The sequence below is a fragment of the Coenobita brevimanus genome, chromosome 46, assembly GCF_032717465.1.
Source record: "Coenobita brevimanus isolate Jiangsu-jjx chromosome 46, ASM3271746v2, whole genome shotgun sequence".
Classification (NCBI taxonomy): domain Eukaryota; kingdom Metazoa; phylum Arthropoda; class Malacostraca; order Decapoda; family Coenobitidae; genus Coenobita; species Coenobita brevimanus.
In genome coordinates, this window is record NC_136999.1 from 37,448,635 (window position 1) to 37,467,264 (window position 18,630).

At 41.5% G+C, this 18,630-nt stretch overlaps 1 protein-coding gene across 1 annotated transcript in view; it reads left to right on the forward strand.

Moving 5' to 3' along the window:
* The window catches only part of LOC145398696 (uncharacterized), a 50,346-nt gene extending 48,204 nt beyond the window's left edge, over positions 1-2,142 (forward strand). Inside the window, exons 7-8 of the mRNA XM_080271497.1 lie at positions 853-1,026; positions 2,018-2,142. Of these exons, the coding sequence (XP_080127623.1) occupies positions 853-1,026; positions 2,018-2,142 (299 nt within the window). The remainder of the gene's footprint in view (positions 1-852; positions 1,027-2,017) is intronic.
* Positions 2,143-18,630: the final 16,488 nt, after the last annotated feature.

Genomic DNA, 18,630 nt, shown 5'->3' on the forward strand with positions numbered 1-18,630 from the left:
CTGAGTCATGTTCTTAACCTCAGTTACAAATTTATCATTCTTTTCATTGAGCTCTACTTACATCCTTTCTATCCTCATAACATGCATGTATATTCTGTCATACCTGACATCACATAACCTGCATATCCAGTGAAACTATTCAGAGGACTGCTTATTAACCATATAATTGTAAACAGACTTAGGAATATTTTCACAGGTGATGTGAAACCAAAAGCTACATACCTCACAGCACATAACTTTATCCTCTGTATCCACTTCAGAGCAGCATTTCCGACAATAATAATGATCACTGTCCTTATCTTTATTAACTACTTCCCTCTTTGTTGATCCTGAGATGTCCGTACTGCTTTTGTCCATATGCTCCCGTCCTCCTGTGAATCCCGTCGCCATATTGAGAGATCCTCAATATATTTGTTTATATTTGCAAAATTTGTACTATACAGCTCTCTTTAATATATTACTTTGCTGATATAAATCAACATTTTTTTTTCTATTTCCTTGTTTTTCTATATCTTGCTATTAAACACAATGTTAGTTCATATTGCTGTTAGTGTGTGTGTGTGCACGTACTTGTTACAGTCCGAGTGGTGACGTCATCGGAAGGGTTTTACGGTATGCAAACGGAGCCCGTGCACTTGGAAGTGTGAGGCCGGTGAGTTCGGTTGTTTTGCATCCTAACATTGGTAGCAGAGCGTAGTTAGAGCATAATGGCATCGCACTCAACTAAGTAGCCTCCAAAACTTGAAAATGATTCTGACTATGAGAATTGGAAGAAGGACATCGACATATGGTGCGAACTGACGGACTTACCGAAAAAGAAGCAAGCTCTTGCTATTCACCTTTCATTGACAGGAAGAGCGAGGGTGGCGTCTTCAGAAATTGACGCTGCTGATCTGAAAGATGATAATGGTGTTCAGATGTTGCTGAACAAACTAGACGGTTTATTTCTCGTGGACAGAGGACTTCGGCAGTTTGCAGCTTTTCATGAATTGTACAACTTCAGAAGACCTGGTGATATGAACATTCGTAAGTTCGTGGCAGAATTCGAGCATGTTTATTTTAAATTTATGAAGCAGGACATGCAACTACCTAATTCTGTGATGGCTTTTATGCTTCTGGCTTCATGCAAACTTTCAGATAGTGAGCAACAACTAGTGATGTCTGCGATAACTGAGGTAACTTACGAAAATATGAAATCTGCCCTGAATCGTATTTTCGCTGGGGAAATTTGCGAGCAGAACGATGCACCGGTGTCTGCCAATGAGGTGAAGAGTGAACCAGTTTTTTGGAGTGACGAAATCGGGGATGAGGAAACGTTTTACGTTAGGAATACTCGATGAGGAAGGACAAGGTTTCGGGGTGGTGCAGTACGTGATCGAGGTCGTGGTGATGGCCATTCAACTGTGTCTGCTAGAATTTCCAAACGCTCATTCACCGGCAGGAGGCAGAACCCTCTTGGGCCTGATGGTTAGTATGTGATTCTCGATTTCATTGGGCACGTGACTGTCTGGATGCATACGAAAATAAAGGCAGTCAAGAAAAAAATTATGAAACAGTGCATCTGTCATTATTTATGGGCTATGCAGATGATACAGCTAGTAAAGGTAAATTACAGACGCTAGTAGAAGAATCTAAGGGATGTGTTGTTCTAGACACAGGGTGTTCTACAACTGTACGTGGGGTTCAATGGATCAGTTGCTATCTAAGTGAGCTCAGTCATTACGAACATGAAGCTATAATAGAAGAAAAGTCATCCTCAATGTTTACTTTCGCTGATGGTGTCACAGTATCTTCCCTCAAACGTGTTACTCTGTCCTGCTACATTGGAAATATGCGTGCAACCATTGTGACTGATGTGGTGAGCTGCAATATTCCCTTGCTGCTGAGCAAATGTTCCATGAAAAAGCAAAAATGGTGATTAATTTTGAGAGTGACCAGGTCAAAATTTGTGCAACTATCGTTAATTTGAAGTCCTCATCTTCAAGCCATTACTTGCTTCCAATTTCTTTGTGACTAGGCCGAGAGTTTTGTGACACTATCGCACTGGCATCTCTTGGGGGTGATGTAGACAAAATGGCTTTGAAGCTTCACAGGCAGTTTGGACACCCAACGTTGGCTAGACTAATCAGATGCTGGAATTGAAAGTTGAGAACTGGAGCAAGCTATCAAGGATGTATCTGATGCATGTACAGTCTGTTGTAGGCACAAGAGAGCTAAGCCTCGACCCGCAGTCAGTTTGCCCATGGCATCTAAGTTTAACGAAGCCATATCTATGGATTTGAAAGCTTGGGGAAGGCATTATTTCTTAGTCCTTGTTGATTTGGCGACCAAGTACTGCACCACGATAGTAATTGCGGACAAATGTGTGACCATCATTATCAAAGGAGTATTTTGGAGCTGGATTGTTCTGTTTGGCGCACCTGGAAAAATTCTCACAGATAATGGGTGTCAATTCAACAATGCTGAAATACGAGCATTGGGAGAGCCCTTTAATATCAAGATCATGACGACGTCTGCAGAGAGTTGATGGAGCAATTGAGTATGTGAGCGTCAAAATGCAGTCATAGGTGACATTGTTAGGAAGATAATGGCTGATAGCCAGTGTGACTTGGATGTGGCCTTGGCCTGGGCAGTATTGGCAAGAAATGCTCTCACCAACTATGCAGGTTTTTCTCCTAACCAACTTGTTTTTGGTCAAAACCCTGGCCTGCCTAATATGTATGCAAATGATCCTCCAGCCTTGGAACCTACATCACCATCAAAAATTGTGCGGGACAATTTGAACGCTCTTCATTTAGCAAGGCAAGAGTTTATAAACACTGAATCTGGTGAACGTTTGGCTAGGGCACTGCGGGACAACATACGTTCGAATGACTTAAACGACATCCGAAATGGAGATGAGGTCTTCTACAAAAGAAATGACAGTCGTGAATGGCATGGTCCTGGAATCGTAATAGGCAGAGATGGAAAACAAATTCTGGTGAGACACGATGGTGTCTACATGCGAGTGCACGTGTGTCGTCTAGCACGTGTTCCAGAACGAAATACTACAGTTTGAGACGGCGTCAGTAGTTCTGAGAAGAACAATGTAGTCCAAGAGAAGCCTAATGACGATCCTTTGGAAGTATTGAATGACTATCCACCGGATGATGAGTTGTAAAATGGTGCAGTTCTGGATGATCAGCCTCCCACAGTTTCTCTTCCGGTTAAGGAGCCTCCCAAGGTTTCTGTTGGTCAGTGTATAAAGGGAATACATTCAGAAACTGGAGAGTTGGTGACTGGAAGGATTGTGAGTCAGGCGGGAAAAGCCACTGGAAAGTACAAACACTGCTACAATTTGAAGAGGGACTCTGATGGCAATATTGATTGGGTGGATCTGCAAAATGATTTCAGCACATGGGAAGTAGTTGATGATGAAGCAGAGATGCTTGTTCTTTTCAACTCTGAGGACATTATATGCCAAGGAAAAAGAAATTCCAAACTGGCAGAATAATGACGTGTATGAAGAAGTAGATGATGTTGGGAAAGACTCCATAATGGTTCGATGGGTTGTGACGGAAAAATTGAAAAACGAGAAGCCGATTGTTAAAGCCCGTTTAGTCGCCAGAGGATTTGAGGAAGACACCGTGGATTTCTGGAAAGACTCTCCTACATGCTCAAAAGAGGCTGTGCGTTTGGCACTTTCTTTTGTCTCCACCAACCAATGGGTTTGCCACGCTATGGACGTGAAAGCTGCTTATCTGCAAGGTAACGAGATTGAGCGAGTCGTTCATTTACGTCCTCCACCTGAATATCCAAACGGTAAGCTGTGGAGACTAAAGAAAACGGTTTACGGCCTTTGTGATGCTGCTAGGCATTGGTACCTTCGTGTTAAAGATCAGTTGTTGAGTCTCGGAGCTAAAGTGTCATCACTGGATTCAGCACTGTTCTCTTGGAGTAATAGGGGCAAGATCGAAGGCAATATACACATTTATGTCGATGATTTCCTTTGGGCTGGTACACGTGAGTTCGAGCAGCAAGTGATAAACAGTTTGAGCCAAATATTCCTCATCGGCAGTTCGGAATCAAAAGCTTTAAAATACGTTGGTCTAAATGTCATCTTCAACAGCGATTGCAGCATAAAGCTTGACCAGTTCCAGTATGCTTCGTCTTTGAAACCAGTCATGCTGAGCAGGCATCGTGCAGCAGTAAAATCAGGAGAGCTGTGTGAATCTGAGAAAACTGAGTACCGAGCGTTAATTGGACAACTCAATTGGATTGCCACACATACTCGACCAGATATTGCCTTTGATGTGTGTGAGTTGAGTATCACTAGCAACCGAGCTACCGTAGCAGATTTGCTTAGGCTCAACAAGATGATCACAAGGGTGAAGACTGACAACATGAAGCTATACATTCCAAGAATGGGGCCACTCGATGAATGTTATATAGAGTGCTTTTCAGATGCCTCTTTTGCCAACCTTGTAGGCAATGGGTCTCAGGGAGGCTTTGTGATCTTCCTACGAGATGCTAGTGGGGCGAGATGTCCCTTATTCTGGCCGACCAGAAAGATCAGGCGGGTCGTCAAATCGACTTTATCTTCTGAAATGTTGGCGCTGCTTGAGTGTGCTGAAACTGCTGTATATCTCACCAACATATTGCGTGAGGTTTCTGGATGTGGAGATTTCAAGATCAAGTGTTTCATGGATAACAAGAGTCTGGTGGACGCCCTTTACTCCTGTAGTAGTGTAGAAGACAGAAGATTGCGCATTGATATTGATGTATTACAAGACATGTTGGAGCAAGGGAGATTGATGAAGTGTCTTGGGTGGATACATCACAACAACTGGCTGACTGTCTCACCAAGAAAGGTGGCTCGACCAAGTGGCTGAGTGCAGCAGTCAGCTGGGACTAGAAGGATTATAATACTTCAAGGGACACCACATATCTGTATGTGGTTACAGACTGGGTCTTAAAGGTGCTTAAACAAAAGTCTATGTATTGCATACATAATGTGTATAGGACACCAATAAACCATTCAGTTTCATCCTTGGGATCTTTCATCAAATTAAGAAGAGAGGACGAGAGTGTTAGTGCATATTGCTGTTAGTGTGTGTGTGTGTGTGTGTGTGTGTGTGCACGCACTTGTTACGGTCCGAGTGGTGACGTCATCGGAAGGGTCTTAAGGTATGCAAACGGAGCCCGCGCACTTGGAAGTGTGAGGCTGGTAAGTTCGGTTGTTTAGCATCCTAACACACAATGCTTACAGGAGCAGCCTCTGGCACGTCCACCTTACACCACACACACACAAAAAAGCGCGATTATAGTACATGCCAGCTATTGATATTGCAGAGCAGTTGGTTGGGTGTTGTTTGTCCCAGAGCTGAAACCAAACTGCCGCCGTAGAAAAAATTGCTTGTGTGAATGGACATATAGCAATGCGTGGCCTTCCATCCTGACCAGCAGTTTTTTTGCTGCCGCGGTTTAGCTATCCATACGGTTGGTGGCAGCTGCCTTACTGGCTATTTTGCCACTCCCGCCTTGTGCAAACAGTTCCAATTGACTCATTGTATTTGTAAACTGCGCAACAAGAACCCCCGTGGGAGAAACAGCTTGAGTGAAAGCAGCCTTAGTGAGAGTAGGGGGTGTGGTGTGTGTATGGGGAAGGGAAGAAGGGGAAAACAGGGATATAAGTTTTCAGATGGCGACCTCGACATCGGTTACCATGTTTCGACACACACCACAAAGCCAGCCAGGAGACAGGATGTGTGTGCTGGGCAATCCCCAGGTCCTGCCCTCCCCTCTTACAGTTTTTTAACCAGCCCATACCCCACTGACCAGGCTAATGTATGGCCCGGCCTCCATTATAGGTGGAAGGAATCTTTAAACAAACAAACAAACTCATCATTGCCAATTCTCGAGATGTTGGTTGTTAAAGTTGTTAAGGTAGACTGATAACACGTTCCTAACTCTTGACGTCTCCAATATGTATTTATCATAATGTTAAAGTTTACCATTTCTGTAGTCTAGCATTATATCTTAAGAAAGGGTTAACCCCTTAACCGTGAGGGGTCACTTTCGTGACGCTCAGGAGCAATGGATCATACTGCGGTGCATCACTTTTGCAATTCTGTGTTATTTTGAATTCTCCCGGGCTTTTAAGTGGTGGCTTGTATCATTCATCAGTACTGCCAGTGTCCAGCAATAGTCAGCACTGCTATTGTCATCTGTACTCCTATCCATTGTTGACAATTTAGCTATTTATCCCCGTTCTTGACTCCCCTCCCTACCTCCCCTCCATTACCCTCTCCTCTCACCTGCCGGCTGCACTGTGCTAAGCAAATATTCCCCAGAATTTTCCACTGATTTCACCCATTGAAATAAACCCTATGCCCTATTCTCATACAAAATAATATATATACCCCAATAAAATAAGATAACTGATAGTGCCATACACATGGAGTTGACTAATTATCGCCTGGCAACACCCCACATGCACTTGTTCGCTAATTTTCCCTGGTAATTTCCCCTCGAAATATGCCGTATTATCTATTCTCGTAATAAAAATATATATAAAAAAGAAGGGAGAAGCTTAAGTGATATTTACATTCACCTGTAACTACCTAATTTCCTGCCAATCATTTTACAGCATATAAATCAGTAGCTGTCACCTCGCTGATGTTGTCAACCCTTGGGGGCCACATATCCACCTAGTCATTTAGTTCAGTGTTGTTTCTTGAGATGAAAGCACGTAGCACTCGCGCCCCTTCATTTCCGCCGCTTCTAGAGGGCCCTGTGACCTCTACCCCTACTAAACCTCGTGTGGGAAGGGGTAAAAGACTAAATGACTCTGCTGTGGAGCGTGAACTGGCTAATTTATCCATGATAATGATGGACAGTGACTACAATCTTTCTGGTGAATCGTGTGATGAGCCAGTGGAGGAAATGGTGATAAACTACGAGTGCTTCAGTGTCCCAAGTTCATCCTGGCTCCAAGGGAAAGGAGCCCTTGTTTACTGGAAGTGACAGTGTATAACATAGTGTAAATAAAATAGAAATGTAAATAATTACTAATATAAGTGAGTACAAAAAACATGGAGTAATGACAGTCAAAGGTTTGCTCTCTAAGCTAGTTTACTGAACGAGAATGAAAATAAACTAGTATTACTGAAGGAAACTTATTGATATATATATATATATATATATATATATATATATATATGTGTGTGTGTGTGTGTGTGTGTGTAATAAAGTAATAGGAATATGAAGTGAGAGTGTGTTTATGAATAATATATGACAGAATACCAGCGGGGAACGAGCGCAAGTGGGAAGCTCTTATGCACTCTTAATTTTCATTGCTTTCACAGGTTTTTTTTTTTTTTTTTGATGTATGGATTCCAAACTATTTGAAAATCATAGTACAGTGTTTCTAGTGATAATATCTGGCTGGGGTAATCATATTACTGAGTGTTGGGAAGTGTAAAGTGGAGACTTCATTACCCAACTTCAGAATTCTCCACAAGTCCTACGGTACTCGATCGATGAAGGCTCAAAAAACATCCCAGAAGAAAGCTGAAGGTATGTGCCATATGCATATGTAATTATAATATTCTAGGACTAATAACTGATATTTGGCAACTATTTTTACAAAGTCTGTTGGAGCGCAAATATTCTCGCGACACACAAGGAGCGCCAAAACAACCTCACGGTTTAGGGGTTAAGAGTTTTTCCAAAGCATTATATCTGTATAGAGGCTTGTAACTTATTGCTGAGTTTTCAATATTGCTAGAGTTTTTCATTTACTGTGAATATCTTCAGTGTTACAGATATATTTCTCACTAGCAGGGTTACCCGGCTTTATCCGGGTAAAACCCAATAGTTGTGCAATACCGGCATTGCCAGGGACTCTGATAACCACTTCCCTTGTGGGAGAAGACACTTGAGACTCCATTTTACCCACTGAACATATGTCCTTCCTCGGGCCCATTTCCCCAGGGATATACTCCCCATGAACCTATTCCTACCATGGACCTATTTTCTCTCTATCCACCCTGCTCATCCACTCACCCACCAACCCACCTACCATACCCATCAACCCATCAACCTTCCCACTCACCTTTCCTACCCACGTTCTCACCACACCTACTCATCTGTGCCCACCTGCCCACCCATCCTGCACTTCCACATGCACCTATCCACTCAACCCTTTGCACCCACCCCACCAACTAGTCCACCTATCTAACCTGTTGTAGCTAATAATGGCATGGGTGTAAAATTAAAACCTCTGTGGTAACTGACTACTATATTTCCACCATGCTGACTTGAAGATTTTTAATTAGTTCTAAAATTGTCCATCACGTGTGTCATTTTAGTAACTGTAATGTACACATTTATTTTCGTCATGCAAAGTTTCACCTGTTAGAAATGTTTGAAGAGCTCTGCATGCATCCTCCTCGATTTCCAAAGAGGATAGAAGTACAGAGAGACAGCCAAACAGACTATATATATATATATATATATATATATATATATATATATATATATATAAATTGCTGAACATTTTCAGTCTCAGTAACACAGACAGTAGGCCAGCACGCTCTCCAATAAAAGTTTCTCTAACTATCAACACCAACTTACATGCACAGTAAACACTACACGTCCTTTTCGAAATTTAAAAAAAAAAAATCATGGCACCACATCACTTGGATCCTGAGTCCCCAGGGGAGGGGGGACCATAAATGCTCCCACTTCCCGCCCCTCTCCCGGTGATGAGTCGAGCTGCCTGGAACCACTGTGTCATTCTCTTTTTCTTCATTTCTGCAACATTCGTTGCTTTTCCTCCAACTTTCACTCTATTGAGCACCACCTCTCCTTCTCTAAACCTCAGCTTCTTTTTCTGACTGAGACTCAGCTGTCTGAGGCAACTAACGGCAGACCTTTTTCTGTATCCTCCTACTTTCTCTATACTCATTTCAAAGCCAAAGGTGGCTGTTGTGTGTATATATGCAACGACTTATCTTGCTCTCGTGTTCCTGAAGTCGATTCTTCTGAATTCTCTACACTCCGGCTTCGGCTTTCCTGTCATTCTCTGACTAAATATATCTGTGCTATTTACTTATCTCCTAATTCTACTGAGTATCAAAAATTCTTTGACTATACTTCTACGATGGAACACATTCTATCCATTGCTCCTTTCTCTGAAATCTCCATTCAAGGAGATTTCAACGTTCACCACCACCTTTGGGTCTCCTATCCTTTCACTGAACCACCTGGTGTAAAAGCCTACACATTTTCTATCCTTAATGATGTAGAGCAGCTTGTACAGCACCCTACCTGTATCCCTAACCACCTTGGAGAGAGCTCCAACATACTTGACCTCTTCCTTACAACTAATACTTCTGCTTACACTGTTAATCTTTTCTCTCCATTGGGCTCCTCTGATCACAACCTTATCACCTTAACCTGTCCTATCGTTCCAGTATGGCCTGTGGACCCTCCAAAGAAACATCGTCTGTGGCACTTTGGAGCTGCGGATTGGGAGGCCATCAGGCAGTACTGCTTTGATTTTCCCTAGACTGATTATTGCTTCCATGGCCGGGAGCCATCTGAGTTTGCTTTGCTCATTACGGTGGTTATTCTCTCGCAGCATGAAAGCATACAATCCTTTCTCATTTCCTTTGACTAATGCAAGAAAGCCTTGGTTTAATCACACTTGTTCTAATGCTGTCTGCAACAAGGAGAGGGCTTATAAAAGGTACTGGAGCCAACCCATCCCTGATTCACATCTTTTATACGTTTCTGCCCGAAATCGTGCTAAGTCTGTTCTTCGCTCTGCTAAAAATAATTTCATCCGTACTAAATGCTCTCAACTCTCCAGCTCGAATTCTCCCTTCTTCTTCTGGCACTTTACCAAAAACCTTTCTAACAACTTTACCTCATCATCCTTCTCTCCTCTTTTCTATTCTGATGGCTCTGTAGCTCTTTCTTCTATTGATAAAGCTGATCTCTTTGCTCAGACTCTTTCATCCAGTTTCACCTTAAACGATTCCAGTGCTGTTTCTTCATCACTTCCCCTCTCTGAGTTCCTCATGGCTGACATTAAAATTTCTTCAGCTGATGTATTTTCTGCCATCACAGGCCTCAATACTAATAAGGCAGATGGGCCTGATGAAGTCCCTCTTGTTGTTCTCAAGAACTGTGCTTCTGTGTTTACACCCTGCCTAGGCAAACTCTTTTGCCTTTCTCTGTCAACTTGTACCTTTCCTTCTTGCTGGAAGTTTGCTCTCATTCATCCAGTCCCAAAGAAGGGTGACCATTCCCAACCCTCTAACTATCGTCCAAGTGATTTAACATCCTGCTTCTCAAAGGTTTTCAAGTTAACTCTTGATAGAAACATTTTAAAGCATCTTCCCTATAACAACCTTCTTTCTGATCGTCAGTATGAGTTCCGTCAGGGAGGCTCCACTGGTGATTTCACCTACCTTTCAGACTCCTGGTCATCTTCTTTTTGGGACTTTGGCGAGAGCTTTGCCATTGCACTTGACATCTCAAAGGCTTTCGATCGAGTCTGGCATAGATCTTTATTTTCCAAACTGCCCTCTTACAGTTTCTATCCTTCTTTCTGTGCCATCATATCTAGCTTCCTTTCTGGTCGTTCTATAGCCGCTGTTGTAGACGGCCATCGTTCTTCTCCTCGATCTATGAACAGTGGTGTTCAACAGGGCTCTCTCCTATCACCAACTCTCTTCCTTTTATTCATCATTGACCTTTTAAGCTGTACATCTAACCCTATCCACGCTTATGCTGATGACTCCACCGTTAACCTTTCCATTCGGTTCCTGCAACGTCCATCTCAGCAGTTACTTCAACAACCATGGGATGAGGCTAATGGTTCGCCTAATGTCTTACTTGACTCTTATCTCTGACTGGGGTGAAATTAATTTGGTTGTTTTTAATGTATCAAAGACTCAGTTTTTACACCTGTCAACCCGACAAAATCTTCCACAGGCATACCCACTAACATTTAATAATATTCATCTTAATCCTGCACCATCCTTGTACATGCTTGGGGTCTCATTTACTTGTGACTTATCTTAGAAAGATCATATCACATCTCTTGTAAAATCTGCTTCCAAGAGATTAGGTGTGCTAAGCCAACACGGTTACACCTTTACCCCTGACAATTGTTGACTCTATACAGGGGTTTTATCCGTCCCTGTGTGAAGTACAAATCTCATGTGTGAGGAGGCTCCTCACATACAGCTCTTCTCAACAGGGTAGAGTCAAAGGCTTTTCGTCTCATTAACTCTCCTCCTCTTACTGACTCCCTTCAACCTCTGTCTCTTCGCCTCACTATTGCATCTTTACCTCTTTTCTATCGTTACTTGAATGGTCACTGCTCCTCTGAACTCTTTGCATGCATTCCTCCACCTCTGCAATGGGCGCATAGCACTCGTCTAGCTGCAAACTCTCATCCCTTTTCTGTCCAACTCTCTAATGCAACAGTTAACTGTTACTCCCAGTCCTTCATTTATGCAACGGGTCAGCTCTGTAACTGTCTCCCTCTGTCTGTATTTCCTGATTCCTATGATCGCCAGTCTTTCAAACGCAGTGTGTCCAGTTATCTCGAAATGATCGGATCTTGATTTTGGCTCTCTCATATATTTTGTTTTCCTCTTGGAAGGAGCATTTGCAGGCCCGCGGCCTTTGGTTCATTCCTCCTCGCAAAAAAAAAAAAATTACACACACACACGCACACACACACACACACACACACACACACATATATATATATATATATATATATCTATATATATATATGTATATATATATATATATATATATACATACGGATTACTTTTTCATGCTCTGCTATGGCAAATATTTGTCGGTGCAGAGTACTGTATGTTACTTTCAACAGACATAACGAGGCCGTCTGGGTGGTGGTGGTGGGAGAGGGTGATGCAGGAAGGTGTGGATGCTGATGATGGTGGTGTTAACGCAAAGCTACGTGGGCAACCTCATGTCCCTCCTGGCCGTCAGACACATAGACCATCCCTACCAGACCCTAAGAGACTTCCTGGATGATCAGAACATCAAATTGCTGATCACTGCTTTTGCCACAAAATCAACATTTTTCAAAGTAAGCATAATCCAACTCCTACTACAGTCAACAGTATTAAACTGTACTTTTTGGCAGTACTAACATGAAGTATATCGATATCTGTACATACCTATCTGTCTATCTTTCTGTCTGCCTATTAATCTATTTATCTATTTGATATTTACGGATAATCCACTATTATAAAAACAACAATTAGCAGCTTTCCTCCCACTCCATAAATACATAAAACCTTCCCTATTCCTTTCCTACTAAGTTTTCTTATAATATTTTCAGACCCACAATTCCATAACTACCTAACAGTCTTTTACGTGGTTTCCGCACTATAAAAAAATATCCGAGCGTCCCTTACCACTGTTACCACCGCTCACTTCGTTACTTATTGTTATTTCGTTAGTCCCCAGCCATTGATATATTCCTAACCTCCTCTTTAATTATTCTGTCACATTCCTTTCATTTAACCACTCGGCCTTGTTTTGTAAGATTTTTTGTACTCACTTCCCATACCTGCACTTCATTTTGAAAAAGAGTCGCATTACTTTGATTTCGATTTGCTTCCTGAGATTCGAAGTATCGTAACATTTATATTTCTATTTGCTTCATGAGATTCAAAGTATTGCAGCCAGAGATTCAAAGTACTGGAACATTTTGCTTCGTATGTGGTTCCTAAGATTCAAAGCATTGCAGCATTTGTATTTCTTTTTGGTTCCTGAGGTATCACAAGAGTGTTATTCCTATTTGGTTCACGGGTTTTAAAGTATTGCAACATTTTGATATGTCAATGGTTCCTGAGATTCACAGTATTGGAACATTTTGATTCCTCATTGGTTCTTGAGATTCAGTGTATTGCAGTATTTTGATTTCGACTTGCAACTTAACATTCAAAGTACACTATCCAAAGATTCAGTGTAGTGCAACATTTTTATTCCTTTTTGGTTCCTGCGAGTCACTCCTTTTTCAGACTGTGCAAACTGGGATGTGGCGTGAGTTTGCAGACATGTTTGACACCGAGCGTGTGACAACTACCACATACAACAACCTACTGCCAGACATGATCAGATATGTGAAACCTGGCACTCATGCCGCCTTTAATGTCGATATAAACTTTTGGAATTTCATGGCTGCAGACTTTTCTCAAACAGGTCTCGGTTCTTTTAATATTTTTTATGATAATATATAAACTCTGAAACAGGTGAGGGTGAATGCTACTTTTTTTTTTTCGTCATTTGGAGTCAAGATTCCAGGGGCTTGGATGGAGAATGAATGGGAGCGTGGCTTATTCTACTGGGTAATTTTTGGTTAGTGTTTCATGAGACTGTTTTGGCTGTCTCTCTGGACCCTACCTCACCCCACCTTGGCGTGGAAAGGTCTGGAAACAGCGCTTTAGAAGAATTGCCGTTTGATCATTGGAAGATGTGGGTTGTCTTTCAGGCAATACAGATCATTTAAGAAATTTCATTTTTCCTAACAACCATTTAGATTCAGTCTTGTTAGTGAACAGAGGTTATTTTCCCGCTAGTTTAATTCATATTTGGGTATATTTAATTACGTTTGTCATATGTACTTATATGTAATATAAATGTGAATGTAGGTGAATGTAGGGAAGGGTAAAGTTTTTGTCACAGAGAGAAATTAAGTCACTGAATGTACAGTGAGGTTGGATGAGGAGGAAATGGATGATGTGAGTGCGCCTAAATACTTGGGTTGTGTGATGAGTAAGGTTGCAAGTTTACAGGGTGGAGTGCTTGAAAGTGTACAACAAGGAAGAAAGGTTCCTGGTTCTTTGAAAGCAGTGATAAGGAACAGGAAAGTGAGCATGGAAGTAAAAAAGTCGCTGCATGACAGTATTGTGATGCCAACTCTAACGTATGGAAGTGAAGCTTGGACCTTGTGGAGGGACACAAGTGAAGAGTGAAAGGAGTGGAAATGAGTTTTTTGAGAGGACCATGTGGAGTCACATAGAGAGACAGACTGACAAATGAGGAAGTGATGGAGCATTGTGGTGCGGGTGTGGATGTGATAAAAAGCTGTAGGAGAAACGCACTGAGGTGGTTTGGCCATATGGAGAGGATGGAGAACGAGAGACTGACGAGGAGAGTGTGTGTGAGTGAGGTGGAGAGAGGGAGAGGGAGGGGGAGGCCAAGGATGAGATGGAGGGATGGAGTGGAGAGGTATATGAGAGAGGCGGGTGTCAGCTGGGAGCAGGACAGTGAAATGGGGAGGGACAGGGCGATATGGAGGCGATTTGTTTGTGGCCACCCCTCACGGCATTAAGGCATCTGACAATACATAGAAAAGAATGTAGTTAAATTATATCAGATCACTTTATGTCTTTTCACATTAGCTCACGTCCAGTCAGTACATATCTTGAAAGGATTCATTTTCTGTTTCTCCTTGTTTTTCATGTTGTTCTTTTTCCCTACACTTAAATTTCATACCCTCTCGCCTTTAAAACTGTTTGTAGAACGATGTTGTTATGGAACGAGGAGCAAGCTCTCTATGGCCACTAGAATAATCTTCAGTATTAAAGATACGAGGATTAGCCAAGAGTCTGGAATGAGTGTGTTATGGCACGTTACCTCCTAAGTTACTGGGTAAGAAACGTCTATATGTGGAGTCCAAGCTACTCGTTTATACTTTCTGAAAGTAGAATATAACTCTACATACCGGTGAATGACAGCGTGAAGGGTTATAATGGGAGAGTAGCTTGTGAATAATAGGGTATCTTCAGATAGGAGAAAGACTTTGGTCGATAAAGTGTTCGTAGCTAATTTTTTAAAGTGGATGCGAGACTTGTAACATCTTTTGGTGTGGAAGAAGACATCAAATAGGACAGACGAGAATGTGTTATTGAGGAATCTGAGAGCATTGCAGAATATGCCTCTGAAAACTGTTATTTAATGCTCAGCCAGTGCGGATCTGCCATGGTTATAATTCCCTATATCGGTTGATTACTGGATGCTGAAATCGATTCTCATGAAAGAGGCCCGGAAACATAAACTCACTTACGATCAATCTCCTGTCCAACCTCAGGTACTGATTTGCAGGAAGGACAGGGAGGCTGTGGAATATTTCTCTGTGTCTTGTTCTAACTTGATAAATCTTAGATGCGACACGAATATTACTGCAGATTATAACTGTTTTCTGCAGGAAGATCAGGGAAAACAATGCAAAATCTTATCATAGTAGTTCTTACTGTAAAACTATATCTAAATTACGACGGGGAATCGATCGTAAATATGTTTATCACATACCAGAATAGTAATGGGCCCGTATTCTCGTCAATTAAGGAAGCTACCTAGCACCTTTTTTTAAGCGACTAATTTTGCTTATTACACATTATTGTCCTGGTGCGCGTTACATAAATCTTTCTAATATCGCCATTGTCTGCATGGATAACACGCCAAAGGCTATCAGTTAGCCATATCCAAAAATAAATCGCAAAGAAAGAGGTAATATGGTGCTTCCTTAATAGACGAAAATACTGGTCATGGTGCTGTTTGTCGACAGGTCAGTGCGATTACTACATGAGCAGGAGCAGCTACTTATCACTGCCATTGAGTATGTTGGCCCAGAAGAACAGTCCTCTCGCTCCTGCCGTGGATAGATGGTAAGTGCTGAAAACAATGGTCTGTCTACCTACCAATCACTCAGTCAGTCAGTCCGTCAATCCATCTGTCAACAAGTCTGTCAGTCCATCCCGATATTTCATTACAAACACAGGTGACTCATCTTTTAAGAATGAATATTTGTCTGAGTGACTTCTGAAGGTTGGTGGAGGCGTGTGTAACGGCAGGAAAACTGCCATAAATTGTAACGGCTTAATGACATACATTTTCTTCATCCTCTCAGGTCCAGTAACCCATGGAAAAGAATTTATATTGCTATTTAATTATTTTTTTTATTTTTTTCTTCTACTGTATCCCATTTAGAACAGGAATCAAATTTGCAGTGGTACCTGGCCAGGCACAGACATGACGATCACCTCCTCCTCTCTTGCTGGAACATCAACATTGAATATAATGGTTAGAAGGAAACACTACTTAGTTTTGATAATTTTTTACCATATTTTACTTGCATAGGCTTCATTCTTGATACTTTGCGCAGAACCCTAACTTGCGCTAAAGAATCAAACTGTGACATGTATCCTAGAAAATAACAGTCCTTAATGTACCAATTGTACAAATTAGAAAAAAAAAAAAAAGATGAATGAGCACAGAAACATGCATATATATGACATGGTAGCCTAATATTTACATATTATCGTACGGTACAAGATATACCTGTTCGTTAGAATATACTATAATTAGTACTGGAGGTAAATACAAAACATGTAATTCACAGGTATTAATTTCAAGCGATTTACTCACGAAATGATTATTTAATCTACTTCATACAACTGCCAGTCATCAGGTGTTGAATCTTACTATGTGTGAAGGGATATTAACACATGGGAAGGTAGTTTAACACAAACTCTAACGCCTGGCCAATGGAACATCTGAGAGTTGTAGGTATATTAGATTAAGTTGTAATATTTAGTTAGGTGCACTAGCCTGTGACCAGCGACCTGCCAACCCATTACTTTCAATTGTTGGCCATCCTATCGCTACTATGATGACTGTTATATTCTAGGTGCCCCAAGATGTTTTATTTACTTGTCATCCCATCACTACTATGATGACTGTATGTTATATTCTCGCTGCCCCAAGATCCTTTATTTACCTGCCAATAGATTGTTCGAAATTGTAGGGATGGATAATCTCCATCAACTCATTCACTATTAAAGATCACACATAACCCAAGTCGCTTTGTAGCATCATGTGGAAATGATTAATGTCATTGCAGTGAAGAAATTACTTGATTTGTGTACTGCCCCCCTCCTCAGTCTCTCTCTCTCGCTCTCTCTCTCTCCTCCTGCTCCTCCTCCTCCTCCTCCTACTCTTCTTCTTTCTTTCACTTTCTCCTTTTGTCTTCTTTTCTCTCTCTTCTTTTTCTTCTTCATCTTTCTTCAACGTTTTTTTTGTTGATGTTGATATGGATGATGGTGATGATGACTGTGATCGTCTTCAACTTTTTGTTGATGTTGATGCTGATATTGATGATGATGATGATGATGATGATGACGATGATAATCTTGAGGTTAATGCTGTTCATGTTTCTTTTCTTCTTCTTCTCCTCTTCTCTTCTTCTTCCTGTTCTTCTTCGCAGTGCCATGGCGTTGGTGGAATCGGGTTTATATGACAAGTGGCTAAAGTACTCCCTGCCTAACACCACGGCCTGCATCAACGCACCCATGGTCACCACCGTCACTACTGTCCTCTCCCTCACCAATTTCTGGGTGAGTGGGGAACGTCTTTTAAATTCCCCTATTTTTTTATGAAAGAAAGAAGAAACCAAAGGCCAGGAGCCAGCATAATCATTCCCTCCAAGCAAAAACCAAAAACATGATAACAAAGAGCCAAATTCAAGATCCGGTAATTTCGAGATGCTTGGACACACTGCATTTGAAAGACTGGACATCAGAGACAGTAGGAAATACGGACAGATGGAGACAGTTCCAGAGTTAACTTGTTGCGTACATGAAGGACTGGGAGTAACGGTTGACTGTTGCATTTGAGACTTGGGCAGAAATGAGATGAGTTTGTTTTTACTCTGACTTGGCCTAAAATTGCCATATCCACCATTGACATACTCAATCTCCCGGTTCATACCATCCATCAATCAGTAGACCTGCATGGAAAAACTCACCCAGTAGCCCTGGATATTTATAAAGCTTTCGATAGAGTGTGGAACCATTCCCTGTTGTTCAAACTCCCTTGCTGTGGACCAAATTCTTTTGTTCCTTTGATTTCCTCATATCTCAGCAACAGAAAATTAAGAGTAAGGGTAGATGATGTATATTCCAATTTCCACTCAATTTTACGCCGGCGTGCCGCAGGGATCAGGTCTGGCACCAACCCTGTTCCTGGTTCATATTAATGATCTCTTATCTGTCACCCACAATCCCATCCATTCAAATGCAGATGACTCAACACTTCATAGTACATTCACACTCAGACATCCATATACAAAGTCTGATATCTCTAACTCTCAACTCAGTACAGCCATCTCTTTGAATCAAGACTTATCCACGATCAGTGAATGGGGACAAAGTAACCTTGTCTCATTTAATGCTAGTAAAACTAAATACAGTATATACAATTTAATAATAGACAGGTATTGCCAGAATCGTGTAATACCTTCAGTGCTAAAATATTCCCATTTCCCAAAGTATAGAAATTCTCGGTGTATCGCTTAACAATGCCCTTAGCTGGACCTCTCATGTCAGATCACTTGCTAAAACCGCCTCAAAGAAGCTTGGATTATTGTACAGAGCCTGTAACTTCTTCACTGATAAGCAGTTAGCTATAATTTATGAGGGTCATGTTCATTCTAAGCTTGAATACTGTTCACCCTTGTGGAATGGATGTGGAGAGGTTGCATTAAAACAACTAAACAAAATTCAGAACAAAGCTGTTAGAATTATTAAT